Raw genomic sequence first — 16884 nt, 5'->3', positions numbered from 1 at the left:
ATTTAGAGTTAACAACGGATTATTTGTCTATGTATATAAATATGTATGCTAGAAAAAATTAAATGTCACCGATATAATAGAATATGCACCTAAAAACACAAAAAATGCCTGATTTGAGATGGCATAACTTCAATATGATTTCGAGACTTACCAAATTTTGGCAGTAACCCCACGAATGACACAACACCCACGATGGCTGAGCGGTTTATAATGTCAGGTTTATAAGGTACGGCTTATAATATCGCGGGTCCCGGGTTACAATCTCGGACCTGGAAAATTCACATGTTGTTTTTTAATGTTTGTTTGCATATATCCATTTCTCGTATAAACAAAAATCTTTTAATACAACCTCCACCCTGTGGAAGCCCATATTATGATCTTCTTAGGATTGAACATACTTAAAAATTTTAAAAATACTTGTTCGCTTTGATTTCAGGAAAGTGTCTCCCAGCCGGATTGATCGATGTGACTGACTGCTACTATGGTTTTCCGATCGCCCTCAGCTACCCTCACTTCTTGAACACTAACGAATCGCTTATTGAGAAGGTGGAAGGTCTATCCCCTGACCCAAAACTCCACGGCTCCGAGATGTGGATCCAGCCTGATTCGGGTCTGCCGCTGGATGTCACAGCCAGGTTCCAGATCAACATGGCCTTGAGCTCAAATTTGAAGTCGGTTAGAGATGCGGCTGTATTCTCTGGACTAGTTTTACCGTTGCTATGGTTTGAAATTGTAAGTACCTGTCTTATAGCAATCAGTGTTTTTTCAAATTTTGCAGTCTTAAAATAAAAGTCTCCCCTCCGACAAGGATGGCAATCCACTCCGGAAGAAAATGCTTAGATAACTACACTGCTGTTAAAATCGGAGTTTTTTTTGAATTTCGCAAACATTAAATAAAAGTCTCCCCTCCAACCAAGGATAGCAACCCACTCCAGAAGAAAATGCTTAGATAACTACGCTGCTGATCGAAGGTTTAGGGTCACAGGGCCTATCTACAATAACATATTTAAGGGATAAACGCAAATAAATACGATATAGAGTATAGACTATAGAACTTTTTGTGACCAATAAATATGATTACGGCATTATCGAAACCGAGATTTACTCAAAACATGCATTTTTCGTGATCCTAAACTCTAAAAATTTCAAAATGAATCATACAATAATTTTAATAACATAAAAAAATTAATTCTTTATACCAAGCCATAGCCAAGGTGTTGCCTACTTACAAATTCTAATTGTGTAATTCTTTATGCAACGTCTCTAGAGTCTTTGTTCGAGAGACATTGTGCTCTCCGAAAACATAATAGGTAATAAAACATCCAAACTTGATTTTTTTTATTCTCATCCATCAATCCCAATCCTAATCCATTATCATCATCTGCTGGATGAAGACCCTTCCAGGCCTACTAAACTCCTTTCGATCCGATGCATTGTGTTATCAAAATTAGTTATATTATATACCTATCTACATTGTCATTATCATCATCAACCTTAATCAATCCACTGTTGGATCATGTTATATACCTATCCATTTCATTATTAGTATCATTTTAGTATGGATCAACTGCACCGCACTATAGAATAAAGGCCTAACCAAGTTGACTCCATTCCTCTCAATCATATGCATTGCTATATTTATAAGTTTTATTATCATCAGCCTGAATAAATCCATCGCTAGATGAAGGCCTCTACAAACTAATATTCCTCTCAGGACCATGCATTGATCCAATAATCATAATAATCAATGAGTGAACATAATAATCATATTTTAAGGGGGATCCTTATACCAACAGAGGCACCAGGCGGAAAAATACGAAGCTTTCAATTTCAGACATTTTTTTGATAATATAATAAATATGTATCTGAAAACATTAAAAAGATTTTTTTTAAGTTTATTTAAAATAAAAAAGATTTCAAGTTATACACATTTATATTTTTAAAATAATCGATGAATTTTAAAATAAATATAAAAAATATTAAAACGATGAATTAGTCAAAATTCTAAACGTAGAAAAATTGAAAACTTAATGAACTAAATTTTAATAATAAATATGATCATAAAATACAATGTAATAATAAGATGGGACCCTGCAAGAAATTCACATTTTATTACATTTTTTTACAATTGTAAGTTTATCTTTGACTATAAAAGAAAAAATCTTTTTAATGTTTTCAGATACATCTTTATTAATTAATACAGTTGAAATTGTAAATTATCAAAAAAATGTCTCAAGTTGCAAGCTTCGTATTTTTCTGTTAGGTGCCTCTGTTGGTATAAGGATCCCTTTTCATTCAAAATTATTTCAAAAACTGTTTCCAAATTCAAAAAAATATTCCCGAATTTCTGAAACCTGACCACACTATTCTATTTTGTTTGCTGTAGATAAACAATTTTAATTTTTTATTTCATGGTAAAATAAATAATGTATATTTTTTATTATTTCAGCGTTTGTACAGTCTACCTGAACACCTATCAAACCGTTTCAAACTTTACCTCAATATCTTACCAAAGATGGAAAGCGCCATAATGTGGATAGAGTTCATAGCTGCTCCGCTGCTTTTACTGGTTGCATTCTACTTCCTGTTCCGAGGATATCGCACCAATCGACACTCCAAGAGCCACAGCATTCCAAATAACTACGTCAGATCGCTCAGAAAATTATCCATGGACATTGAAGCCAAAATACAAGGAGTTTATGCACCATGTGAGATTCCTTTGACTGAAGGAAGTGACAGTGCTTCTCCGTTCCTTGATACTTCTGATCAAAACGGTTCAGATACCAGTGACGGTGAACATGACCAAGTCGAACAACCTCCCGTAACAGATGAAAGACGACCATCTTTAATCAAAATCCATGCAGATAAAATAATGGAATTGGGTGTTAGTCTTGGTAATAAGCTCCAAGAAAATATTGAAGGAATCAGTAAGAATATTAAAAGTCTAACGAACAAATTAAACGACACCAGAAGCTCGAGCGAATCCAACGAAGATGCAAATCATAACGAAGGCTTTAATACAGAGTCCTGCACATCGAGTAATGAAGAATGTGATGGAATTGTCGGTGAATATTCGAGAGTGAACGCTTCCGACGATGAGGATTGTTGTCATTTAGAAGTAGTCGATGATGGAAGCCAATTTGATGGACCAAGAGACGAGACCGCAAGGAGGAAATCTCTCGATTTAGCTCGACGAATGAGTTTAATGGAAGGATGGGATCCGTTATCCAGACTAGCCGAACTACCAGAAGAACAAGTTTAGCTATTTTTCTATATACTATAAAAGCTTGAGTGATTATATTTTAAAACGAATTTAGACAATGCTTTTAAAATACACCATTAATATAATTTAATTATTTTGTCACCAAATAGTAGATAGTTTTGCCTGTAATATGGTTATGTTAAAGTGAATATCCAATGTGTGCTTTAAAATTGCTGAGATACTTGTCAATCTAATGCAGATAAAAATAAGTAAAGTGCAGTGATAATGTATTATAAACTAGAGGCACCTAGAGACAGAATATAGAATGTACAATTTAATACAATTTACTGATAATTTATTGACATTTAATAATGTTTTAATTGTGCCCTTCTCTGGAAAATGAGCATTATCACGATAACGCTTTTTTACGGTAAATCTGTTGAAATGACACCATAAATTTGGTCCACATTCTACATACCAACTAAAAATCGTTATTTAATCTTCCCTTATATAAAACGCATCAGAGTGATGACATGCATTACGTATTGCATTATTTTTTTTAACTATTGTGTCCTGTACAAAATGCTATTATCTGAAAACGAAGATTTTAGAATAACGCTAACTTTTCCAGAGACGGGCACAATTAATCTACAGGTATCTAAAAACATTAAATAAATATTTTTTATTCAAACAGAAAATGGTCACAATTCCGAGGTTGGATTTGATATAATTCAAAAGATTTCAAGTTATACACATAAAATACTTTAAAACTAACAATTATTCAAAAATCTCTTTGTCATCTTCGAAAGAAGTGTCTATATATCAAAATAACCATAGAATAATTACGTAATAATATGAGGAAACTATTCTACGAACGCATGTTTTATATGAGTACATCTTTAAATTTAATAATACATTTGTGATGTTTTTAGGCAGTTACGTATTGATTAATTAAAATACTACAAATTATAAATGGTCATCAATTTGTATTAAATTGTATGCTTTTATTCTGTGGTCAGATGCTCCTACTAGCACTCCTACTACTAGTGTTGTATGCTTTCTTATGAGGCTGTCATTTATCTGGTGTAGAGATAACACCTTCAATAAAATAATAAAATATATTTGCGAGAATAGAGGGCATGGTGAGCAAAATGGACAGATGTAACTAATAGAATGTCATTCCATTTTTGGGCTATTAAAATATGTCAGAGACTTTTCTTACTCAACGTGCAGTTGTGAATGATTAGTCATTTTCAGGGTCTATAATATTGAATTATTATAATTAATATGTGCCTTATATTACGACATTATTCTAAATAAACTGTCTTGTGCCTTTAAGAAAAATGCTCAATTATGAAAACATTCAACTTATCCTTAATATTAGCCGTACATGAATTGTGTCAATCAATAAACTAGTTGTAAGATATAAATTTTAATAATATTTTATTGTAAGTACAGCGTATGCTTTTTGGCGGGATATTTTTACAATCCAAATGCAACACAACATCCTATTTACTAGTTATCTATAGATTTTTCAACCATATTAAACATAATTTTATTTTAAACTACTATTATTTTCAAAATCAAAATTAGACAAGCGACCATCTGTTGAAAATTTTATAAACATAAATATATTAACTTAACCTTTGTTAAATAATAAATAGAGGCCACTGCTCTTTCAAATTTCCAATATTATATTATTGTTTGTAAATAACTTGTATTATTATTTTATCTTATTATTATATTTATTCGAAAATGAGCTTAAAATTATACTAAGCAGGTGTCATTAAAAAATATGTAGATATATAAAATCTTTTATACATAATTAACTACGTATTCCATATTCTTGAGAATATAATAAGTTTCTGCGATATGCCAAATATAATAACATTGTTATTTTTAAGTATTCTATATTATTATTATATTGTCAGCTTAGTGTTTTTATTTTTAATATGAATGTGGGCAATGGTAGATAATGTAGAATATTTTTAGGGATTATTATTAGATAAATTGCAAGATTTTTTTGTGATCAAGTACATTTCATTCTGTGATATGAAAAGTTTATTTTATTGGGTATTTTTAGTGTAATATTTTAGAAATAGTAAGTATTTAATTTAAAATAGAAATTAATTTAATGCTTTACTTAGTAAAAGTTTGTAAAATATTTACATTGATTTTTTTCGAGCGTGGCGGTTTTTATATAAAGCTTAATTTTAATAGTTGGCAGGTAGATTTGGTACATTTCGTCGTTGAAACTAGAAAATTGTGTAACTCCAATAACACTACTTTACAGGAGAGACAAAAAATATTTTAGTTTTGCGCACAGATCCATGGCTATGGAATAAAATCAGCCATGATTTAATAATGTCATTATTAAATTACATTATTTGCAAGACGGGTAGATATTAATACCAGCCACTAGATGGCATTCAAAATCAATTTTTGTTATTAATTAACGGAGTTACACATTTTTCTAGTTTCGTCAGTGATTTGGTAATTCTAAGTAATCTATAAAAAATGTTACATTAGATGTTATGATACTATAAAGTCAATGTTAAACACCTATGATTATTACAAACATTTTAAATGCATATTACACATGAGGTCATTACAAATGTAATATGATCTCACATCAAACGAAAAACAATCGCTATCAATTACATGTAACGACCCTTGTCCATGAGAGCTTCTTTTTTCCATACACCATTAAACATTCAAACAGTAGGTATGTTGTCTATAATTATGATGTAGGAAAGTAGTTAGCTGGAATAAACACGCTGTTGTACTTTGAAATTTCCTTCGCGCAACAGCCAATAATAATTTGGCACATAAACAGATGGTATCTAATAAATATCAACCATTTGTCAGTACGATGTAACTTTTACAAGCGTCGGTGGTATATTAATTTTAATAGTTTTTATTTTTAATTTGTAGTGTTCTTGTGCTGCATTCTGATAATTTCATCAATTGAGAAAAAAATATGTTATTAAATTATCATTTATCATTTATGACACTACAACCCTTGCCGGGTCTTGACCTCCTTCAAAAACTTCCTCCATTTTGGAGGATCTAGTGCCAACACTCTCCAGTTGCTTTGACCGAACATTCTTAAATCTCCTAAGGCGCAATCCAGCCATCTCAATTTCAGCTGTCCAAGTCTTTTCTTGCCCTCAGCGGTTCCGTACATACCCCGCCTTGCTGGTATATCCTCAGGCATTCTATGCACGTATACGGTCCAGCGCAGTCTCTGCATTTTCATATGCCACATAATCTTTTCTCCTCTATAAAGTATGTAGAGCTCCTCATTATACTTTGATCCCCAAATGCCACTTTCTTGAAGAGCCGCAAAGATTCTTTTCAAAAATCTGTTCTCAAAGTTATGTATATTTCTCTCATCCTATATTCTGAGTGCCCAGCATTTTGATCCATATGTTTTTCAGGAGAGTTTTATATACCTAAGGTTGTTTTGGTTTTCCTTGAGAGTGCCTTGTTATGTATATATAAAATAGCACCTGTTGGCGAAGGTGATCTGGTGACTTATTTCGTCGCAGATAAACAAATGAATCCACAGTTCCAAAAGTATCGCTGCCAATGATAAAGATGTTATTATCATCTGTTGTATTGTGAAGAACTGGCATGTATTTTGTGTTACTTTTGTTTATTAAAGGATAGTGTTATGAATTTATAGTTAAACTGCGTGATTGCCTGATTTGTAGATGTTACATACATCAAAGATACATTAGGTACAATGATACATACATCAAACGACAGGGACAGTATGTCTGACATAGCTAACTGACTTCTTATAGCGGATAGACTGTAATTCTTGTAACAGTATATTGAGGATTAAGACAACAATATTAAATTGTCATCCTTATACTTTTATTATTACTGAATTCAGTCAGTGGCTTTGTAAATTATTTTATAGATTAGAAGGTATCAATTCTGTGTGCGAAAGGAAGAAGGCGTTAAGTCTCAAATCGCTTCTTTCCAGGACAGCCAAAAGAAGATTGATATTTGGACCATTTTATAAGGGAATTCCAATATTTCTGTATGGAATTAAGTAATTCAGAGGTGTTGATTTGACTTATACTTTATCTCATTTGTGCATATGTGTATTATGGTTCATTTGCCATCTTCATGACTTACCGCCCTCTTCTTTTTGCCCACAGAATTTATTCTTAATTGTTTGTGTTTTATATTTCTGAATATATTTGTTATGACCATAATAATATGAGGCTTTTGTAGTTCTAATCTAATTCTATAATGCAATTTTGTAAAAACTAGTAACAAAAACCTAATTCATTTGCTCAATTATAATATGCTTTGTTAAATAATAGAATGGATTCAAAAGACGTCTAACAATATTATGAAATTCGTCTTTCGGTTATTAGACATCGACAGTTGAACAATCAAATTTTGAAAAGTATTAGTATAGTTTTGTAAATGAGAGGGACTAATTGAATTTAATGAATTGTAAATATTAATTATACATAGTGATTTCATTAATTATTTATTGTTTATGGCTATTGAATTCTAGAAAGGAAAATTCTTCAAATTCATTTGTTCATATAAAGATTTATAATATACTTACGATAATATTATGATAAACCATCACCAGGCTACTCTAACGAATCACTTAATAAACCCAAACGGAGCTAAATTAAATATATCACATATAACTTGAATTCAGTTTAGTTAATCAGGTTATTCAGGCAGTTAATTATTGCAATAAGCTAACTGTCTAAACTGTCAAAAAGTGCTATCTTTTAACTCTTGGCTGTGTTAACTTTTAGAGCGAGATAGAGTATATCAATTACATATTGAAAATTGAGACACAAGATGCATCTATTTTGAAAAATAATCTATATTGTCACGGATCACATTTTCCACCTCAATTTATTGTTACCTGCGAGCTGTCAAAATGTCGAGTGGCTAGTAGTAACATAATATTTGTTTTATTACGTCATGCTGCAAATTCCGTGTTAATTTGGATCAATGAAAATAACGGAAACATGCTAAAGTGTTAACTGTTAAGAATAGATGCGCAGGTATAACAATAATAAAAGATTGGTTGAGAAATGATTTAGTTATTAATTTTACAATATTAATGACCACCATCTATGGTCTGAATTATAAAGTTTTTTCACAAACCATGTTTTTCAATTTTTCCTTTCTAGATTTTAGATAAATTTTGAAGTAATTAGGTGGAGATCTGATCAAATAATGTTTAGAATTCACTACAATAAATTGTGTAATAATAACTATATTAGATCAGATTATATTTAGGTAACTACAATTAAGTCTGTATATTTCTGTAATTTTTGTTGACCAAGTAATAATTAAATAAAATAATATAATAATTACATCATTCTGTGTATGCATTTACTTATTGGACCCTTCTTCTATCTTTTACTCCTTTACTTGAGGTTGTATGGATACTATCCGTGGCTTTATCCAACTGACTTTCTCTTAGGCATGCTTACATACTGCAGTCTGCAACTTAGAAGAAATCTTTATTTAGCTACGTATTTTTTTCGACTTATACGAGGTATAAGTCGAGGTAGGCATTTTTCCCTGCTCTCACGTGGTATCATTTTCAATCCCAATATTCTAGAAAATTTAAATTTTTACGCACCCATCAATTACATGCGTGGTCGCAGCCATGACCTATTTTGGGTGAAAGCTGTTTCCTCATGTCAGGCTCACCAAGCACCAATAGCGAGGGCTGTGCGGTTGGTCAATGCACTCCCTAGAGATGTAGATATTTTTGGCGATCCATTATATATTCTGTTTTTTAAATTCTATTTTATTGTTTAATTTGTACTTTTTGAATCATTGTTGTTTTTTTAAATTTTATTTCTTTTGTATAAAAATATTTTTTGCTTTCTTTTTTTTCCTCCACTTTGTTTTTTCTGATTTTCTGAACTGATTACTTATAATTTTTATTCTAAATGTCATGTTGTGAACGTCCTGAATTAATAATTTGTTATGTACTCAACGTGTCTTTTTCAAATAAATAAAATAAAATAAATAAATGAGAGCTCTGCCATTCTGGGCAGTGTTGACCTGTGTGTCCCTGATAACTATCTTAGAAATAGAGACCATCAGTTGTTTATTCTCCCAAGGTGCAGAACCAACCTGCCACTGGTAATACCAATTGGGAGAGCGATAACTATGTTCAACGAAATTGCTTCGGGTGTTGATATATTCCACCTACGTGATAATGAGTTTAAGCGGATGTTGTTTTATAAATTCTTAAAATAGGGTCTGCTTAACTCATCCGGTGTACTATCTTGTACCTATCTAATTTATCTACTGATATATCTCTTTTTTATGTAACACTGTTATATTTATATATCTTTGTTTCTAAATGTCATGTTGTGAACGTCTTAAACTTATAATTTATAATGTCCACAATATGTTAAAAAAATAAATAAATTGAAAATTGAAAATCTTCACGCTCACTCCCTAGATGGAACATATGGACACCATATATTATTGTCGTTAAAACTAGAAAAATGTGTACTTAACTCCGTTTTAATCGAAAATTGACTTTGAATGCCATCTAGTGGCCGTTGTTAATATCTACCCATCTTCCAAATGATGTCATTCCAGAAAAATTGCAGGATTGTTAATTTCATAGACGATTTAACTCAATAGCCATAGATTTGTATAGGAAACTATAATGTTTTTTGTCTCTCCTGTAAAGTAGTATTTTTGAAGTTACACAATTTTCTAGTTTCAACGACGATACGGCGATTCTAAAAATGCCTATTGTTCGCCAACCTTTATGACTCAGTCGAATGCACCACAGGCATATTGATGGACCAGTAACTGAGGATGTTTTCTACAATTTCATGGTCAGTCATCTGCAATAATTAATTATACAATGTTTAAAAATACATCAGTTACAAAAAGAATTTTTTTTTACCATGTCAGATCCTAAGTAGATCACAAAGTGAAGGTTTGTATTAACAGATTTTTGTGTTTTTTACTTTAGAAACGGATGTTAGCCACTTGCTCCACTTATTACATCCATACTCTGACTCGTAACACATTGTAAAACAATATGTATATTTGCGAGACTCAGGATTTCAAACCTGGGACCCACTAAAGCCGACTCGTCGTTAAAAATAAAATAGTTACTATTAATTAAGCCTAAAATGCTATTTTTATTCCTAAGAGGAGCATCCTGCCTCACCACACAGAGGGGGATATTTTTACAGGTTACTTTACAAGGATTTGCTGATGGCCATTCACTCAACCCATTGAGTTTTGGCTCTGGATTCTTGAAACTTCTCCACCACTGTAATAATACCCATATATCACAATATAATAGTATGCTGATATTTTGCTTTTTATTATGTGGTTATTTATGACGAGAAAAAAAACATTTATAAACATATTGAGACATATAATATTTTTCATGTTTCCTTTGTATTTTGTATTCATGTATTTACTTAGTATTTTCAAAGACACCCGCCTATTTTTCCTACTGTCTTCGACCAGTGGCAGTCAAAATAGAAATTTGAGGGAGGATCACATTTATCAAGCATTCGTTGACCATAAGCTACAATGAGATCAGGAATCTGGAAGCACCTTGCCATTCATGTGGTAATTATTTTACTCGTAGATAAAACACAATGAGTAAATTTTGTAGGAAATACGTGTCAGCAGTGACGTCTCTTGACAAAATGCCGCCCCTAGGCAGTGCCAAAATGCCGCACCATTTTTTATACAGTATTTTTTATCATCCTTTCATGACTCCAATATCTAAGAAATGTGTTGTATGGATACATACTAACAAAATAATTATATATTTACCACTAAAATATACAAAATCAAATTTAGATATAAAAAGCGAATAATTATACTCATATATAGTCACAGTCTGAGGTCCTATTTGATTCATATTTCTGACACATTTGGTTTGTACCATTTAGCAATAAGTAGGTACATAGATTTGTTACTTTCACACCATTTTTACTATACTTTTATTTTACATGTAATACAAATAATTTTCCTTAGTATTTATTTTATAGTATAATATAATATACTATTTTTAATATACTATTACATATCGGTACGTAATGATTTTCCTCGATTTTCCGCCCTTGGAATACCTGCCGCCCCCAAGCGACGCTCAATCTGCCTACCCCCACGAGACATCACTGCGTGTCAGGATTGAGAATCATTTCAATATTTATACCTACACCCTCATGAAAGTAGTCTAGATTCTACATCTTTCTGTAGAAGAAAACATTCTTCCATATTTTGAACATCTCTGTAACGTTTTAGATTACTGATGTTTAATCAATATTTTGGTACTGAGAACATTTCTGCCACTCATGAAAATAGAGAAAATTAATGGACCAAGGTGAGAGCCTTGTGGTACACTAAATGGAACAGAGTAAGCGTCTGGCAAATGAACATTAATTATGACAGCAGCTATTCTTGGAGCAGGCCTTTCAAATTCAAATAAATTTTAAATACAGGGAATTTTACAAATTATTAATCCAAGCCATTCACAACATGACATGGGGGGGGGGTATAGGAAACAAAGAACAATATTTATATAAAAAAATAGAAGTGTGTGTAATTAGAAAAGTAATCAGAAACAAGTATGTACACTGAATTAGCTAACCTTATTCTAAGAAGTTATAAAACAATGTCAACCTAAATTCATACTCACGCAAGTGGAATATATGATTTAGGTATCATCCTGTACAGCAGCGGTTTCCAAACTTTATGTTACTACGCCTCCCTGTAATCTTGGCGCCTCCCCTCTTTTTGAGTAGTCAACAATGTACTACTTAATAGAAAAATGAAAAAAATATAAAAATAAACAAGATTTTACTAAGGTATATATATATTCATTTTTAAATTAATTTGTTTTTCATGCGATGAACGTGCTTACACAATCAATTTCAATAGTAGTCAATCCAAATTCATCATCGATTATTGACAAATGGATTCTATCATGGGCCCCACATCCTGAAGCGGGTCCCTAGGCCAGGATCTTTGGTGGGCTCACCTACTTATTGCTGAGATTATGGGCAGTGTGGAGCTCTAAAGTAGTGTTTCCTAAATCATACACGGGAGTTATCATTTAAATATATGAAGCGCCTAGTTTCAAAAGCCCCTAAAACGATTTTAGGTAGTTCTGAGAAAATGAGAAAAACTATTTTAGGTAGTTTTGAAAAAAACGAGATAAAATCATATCTATTAAAACTGTGAACTTTATGTATTTATTTTTTAATTCGTTAAATTCTAAGAAGTATGTTGGCTTTCCATTTTAGGGGTATTTGAAAAGCACACCCAACCATTTTAGCACGTTAGAAATTTACCCTAATTTTTGATCACATGTATTGACGGTTTTTGACGGTTTTTAAAGTTCAATCTGTGGCCATCATATTGGTAACAAAAATATCCATTTAAATACACTTTAAACCTAACTCAAAAATTTTCAAAAACCGTTTTAGGGGCTTTTGAAACTAGGCGCTTCATATCAATCATTATATAGGTATCACATCAAATTGCAACGCACAACCACATAATATGTATTTAAAATATTTAATAGTTCCGAAACAAAGCAGCGCCGCAGGCGTCTTTTTTTACTGTTAATAAAATACTGTGAAAAGTGCATTAGCAAACTAACCAATAACTCAGTAAATGGATTTTTGTTTGCTTTAATATATCTGGCGCAGAAATCATTTAAAAGTGGAAACATGGCGAACTTATTTTTTTTGTAATTTTGATTTCCAAAGCTCCAATTTTTTATGAATGGCTTCACTTTGTTAAATTTCAACCAAATAGATAAGTTTAACAACAAAATTATCGTTCCTAAAAAAATTTGCCTCAAATTTCATCATTATGATTTGACCCTTTCATTTCATTTTTTCACGAGATAGCCAGTGGGCTACACAATAGTATAGAAGCAGTAGAATTGAGACTCCATATTTTCAGACAGGTTTGCAAACAACCTTTTATATGACTGTTTTTTATGTAGTTTATAACTAGCGGCCGTTTTATAAAATGTGCATTTGCAAACTGCAAACCTTTAGCTAGATACATTAATTGTTTTAAACTTTTCGCGCGTCCCTTTGCAACACTCCGCGCCTCCCCAGGGAGGCGCGCCACCAAGTTTGGAAATCGCTGCTGTACGGTGTACATCAGTGGTTCTCATGTGCGGCCACCAGAGGATTTTGCTGCGGCCACCAGCACTTTACAGAATAATGTTTCAAAAATTTATTTTTAAAATTATGAAATTGGTTGAATACACATGACTTGTCTTGAATTTCTTTCCACGCTCAAATGATCCATAATGTGTTTTTGTGATGAGATCGTGTGTGCAAGATCATTCAGTGCAATGCACTTCATAAAAAACAAATATCGAAGCCAGTTGACAGATGTAAGCTTAAAGCAGCCATGCAGCTCACATTGGAAAAAATGAGTATTGAGGAATTTCCATTTGCATTATTTTTAAATAAATAGATCTACTTATACTAACATGTTCAAATGTCTTTTATTAAATGGACTTGTTTACTGCTGACCAGTTAATTACTAATTAATTACCACATTTAATTAGCATGCAAATAATATCCAATGGCCACACGCCTAGCGCGTCTTTAACGCTGAAAGATCCATTTTTTTAGTAAATAAAATTTAACTTTAATTTTTTCAGTCACAACAAAAGTGAAATTTGGTGCAGCCACCAGATGTTTCCATAGAACTGTCAATGTCAATTATGCGGCCCCAGTAAAATTTAACCTGAGAACCACTGATGTATATTATGCATATTGCCTTAAGTTACCAAAAGTAGAAACTCAGGTCGCTAAAAACTTATATTCATATCGAATAGGGAATTAGAAGATAAAGTGCTATGAACTAATAATGTAGGTATATTGGAAAAAAATTCTAGATTTATGAAGGTTTACCAAGCAAGTAATTAAATCTGAAACCTTCTAATCCCCCGGTGAGTGTACAGGTGACAGGCTACAAGAAAAAATATTCACATTTTCACCCCACGCAATTATATTCCTAGGCGCGCCCCTGTAGACTGCGGTCCGTTTTTTTTTGCTTTTTTTTGCTTTCCGTAAAGAAGAAGCAATTTCCTACCGCTTGGCCCGCGGCAGAATCTCTAGCTCGCTCTTTTCGAGCGTAAACAATGAATATTACATTAAAAAATTGCATGTGTTTTTGACGTAAGATAATGGAATCGCCCCAAGGCGGCTCTGTATGGATTTTTGGTGGTCCCGCGAGACAATGCGATGAAAAAAACGGAACGTCTCTATAAAATAACACGCGGGAATGTGAACTATATTCAAATAATCATATGCGAGGTAAGGTGTAAGTGAATAGTGGCGGATCCAGGTATTATCTGAGGCATATTCAGATTCAACCTGTTGCGGGTGGATTAAAAAAAAATTCCATAAAATAATACGTTAAAATATTTAATGTGTCTTATAATATAAAATCTATGGCGAAGACTATTTATTATAAACGCGAATACTGAACAGCAAACAATTATTATTTTACATTGATTTGCATAAAAATCATTTTTCTATGAGAGTTTATTTGCATGTGCATATAAAACAGGCCAAGATGCCCAATGACAGTAGTTTAGTGAAACAGTAGTGTATTTAGTAATATACTTAACGGCCCACATGCTCAGCGTAGGTCAAAATGGAGCTTTTATGGTATTTTCATAGCATAACCCTGGAAATTTTTTAAACGTTGTAGATAATCTATTTATATAATTTTGAAGCCAGATTATCCTATATATTTATTTTAAACATTTGATGACTGCATAAAGTATTTTTATTACATAAAATAGTATTCTTTTAAACCTCTCGCTCTAATGTTTTAGAATATAGTCATATTTCAGTACATCCACGTGCAGTGGTGTTAAGATTTTTAAGATGTATTAATTTTTAAACGCATTTAAAAAACCATTAGTAAAGTTAATGTTAACATTATATAGCATATTTACGATAAAAAATTATATTTTATAACCTTTGTGATCCTAAATTTGACAAGAATTAGGCATTTTATTATTCAAAAAATGGGCACGATTTACACATTTGAAGATAATTATAAAGATACTGATTATAAGCTATGTCTTTGGCCATTCAAATGTGATAAACAACCTACGAATAATGATTGCTTTATAATAATTATTGACCTAAGAATAAGGTACTATTTTTTTGTACTGAAATATGACTATATTCTAAAACAGGGGAGGGCAAACTTTTTGGATGGAGGGCCAAATTCAAGAATTCAAAATGAGCGGCGGGCCGCAAGTAAAATACAATTTTTAGATATACACTATTTATTATCACGAAAAATAAACATTACAAAAAAATTAATGAGAAGAATGAAAGTGTTGTACATTTTTTCAAATTCAGGTGTTAATTTTGTGGTTGATATTTTCAAAACTGCTTGTAAATGGGCATCGGAGATATTTGATCGTAAAGAATTTTTATTGAGGTTCATGATCGAAAATGTTTGTTCACATATATAGGTTGATCCAAAAACAACGAACATTTTTCTTGCATAATCTTTAAGTTGTTCGAATTTTTCTGAATTAAGGGCATTGTAAAATTTGGATATATCTTCACGACGATGCAATTCTCTTAAATCAGTGTCACACTGCAGACCAATAATCTCAAGTTGTAGCTCTGTCAGTACACTATCAATATCTATTGAAAATGGATCGCGTACTGTTGCTAAGCTTGTCTCAATCACCAAGTCACCAAATCTTTGTAAAAAATCGTCATTTAGAGCTTTAATAATTTTACCATATTCTTCAAATTTATATTCTGGTATATTCAGCAACTTCAAAGTTGGAAAGTGGTCCACGTTCTTATTCGATATTTGTCGAAGGAACAACTTGAGTTTTAATTGAAATCCATTCAAACTCTTCACTATATCGTGGGCATATATTTTTTTTCCTTGCAACGCAGAGTTAAAAGTATTTAAATATGTCACGATATTCAACATAGAAAATAGTGGTTACATAGTTTCATAGAGACGCAAGGAAGACGTACTGAGATAATACATTAACGAAACAACAAATTCTTCAAATTTTAATCTATTGTCAATATTTTTTAAAAAATATATAAAAAAAGTTATTCGTAATCAGAAGTACAATTAATGATGGCGGGCCGCAAAAAAATACCCGGCGGGCCGCAGTTTGCCCTCCCCTGTTCTAAAACATTAGAGCGAGAAGTTTAAAAGAATACTATTTTATTTAATAAAAATACTTTATGCAGTCATCAAATGTTTAATATAAATATAAAGGATAATAAGGCTTCAAAATTATATAAATAGATTATCTACAACGTTTAAGGAATGTCCAGGGTTATGCAATCTTTTATCGTTTACCAGAGCCTCAAAAGTGTTGTTTTTCCAATACTCGATGCATGGCACAGTTCTGTCACGAATGTCTTCTGTAAGGGATCTTGGCATTACGTTTGAGAGTAAACTGACATTTATTAGCCATATAGTTACCATTTGTAACAAAGCGCTTAAAATGTTGGGCTTCGTCATGCGTACTTCCCGGGTCTTTTCAGATGTTACGGTATTAAAACTTTTATTTAATTCTTTAGTTCGAAGCAGACTTGAGAGTGGGTCTATTGTTTGGGCACCGCACCAGTTGAAGTATGGCCTTATGGTGG

The 16884-nt window shown here is 32.0% G+C and overlaps 1 protein-coding gene across 3 annotated transcripts in view; it reads left to right on the top strand.

Moving 5' to 3' along the window:
- LOC147065069 (scavenger receptor class B member 1-like) overlaps positions 1-3401 on the top strand; it is a 180006-nt gene extending 176605 nt beyond the window's left edge. For all 3 annotated transcript variants that reach the window (XM_085956271.1, XM_085956272.1, XM_085956270.1), the window contains exons 10-11: positions 437-732; positions 2450-3401. In XM_085956271.1, the coding sequence (XP_085812397.1) occupies positions 437-732; positions 2450-3262 (1109 nt within the window). In that variant the 3' untranslated portion in view covers positions 3263-3401. The remainder of the gene's footprint in view (positions 1-436; positions 733-2449) is intronic.
- Positions 3402-16884: the final 13483 nt, after the last annotated feature.

Source organism: Rhyacophila brunnea, unplaced genomic scaffold (genome assembly GCF_057557595.1).
Source record: "Rhyacophila brunnea isolate RB1 unplaced genomic scaffold, BYU_Rbru_1.0 scaffold_6, whole genome shotgun sequence".
NCBI lineage: Eukaryota > Metazoa > Arthropoda > Insecta > Trichoptera > Rhyacophilidae > Rhyacophila > Rhyacophila brunnea.
This window is presented reverse-complemented; position numbering and strand designations above follow the sequence as displayed.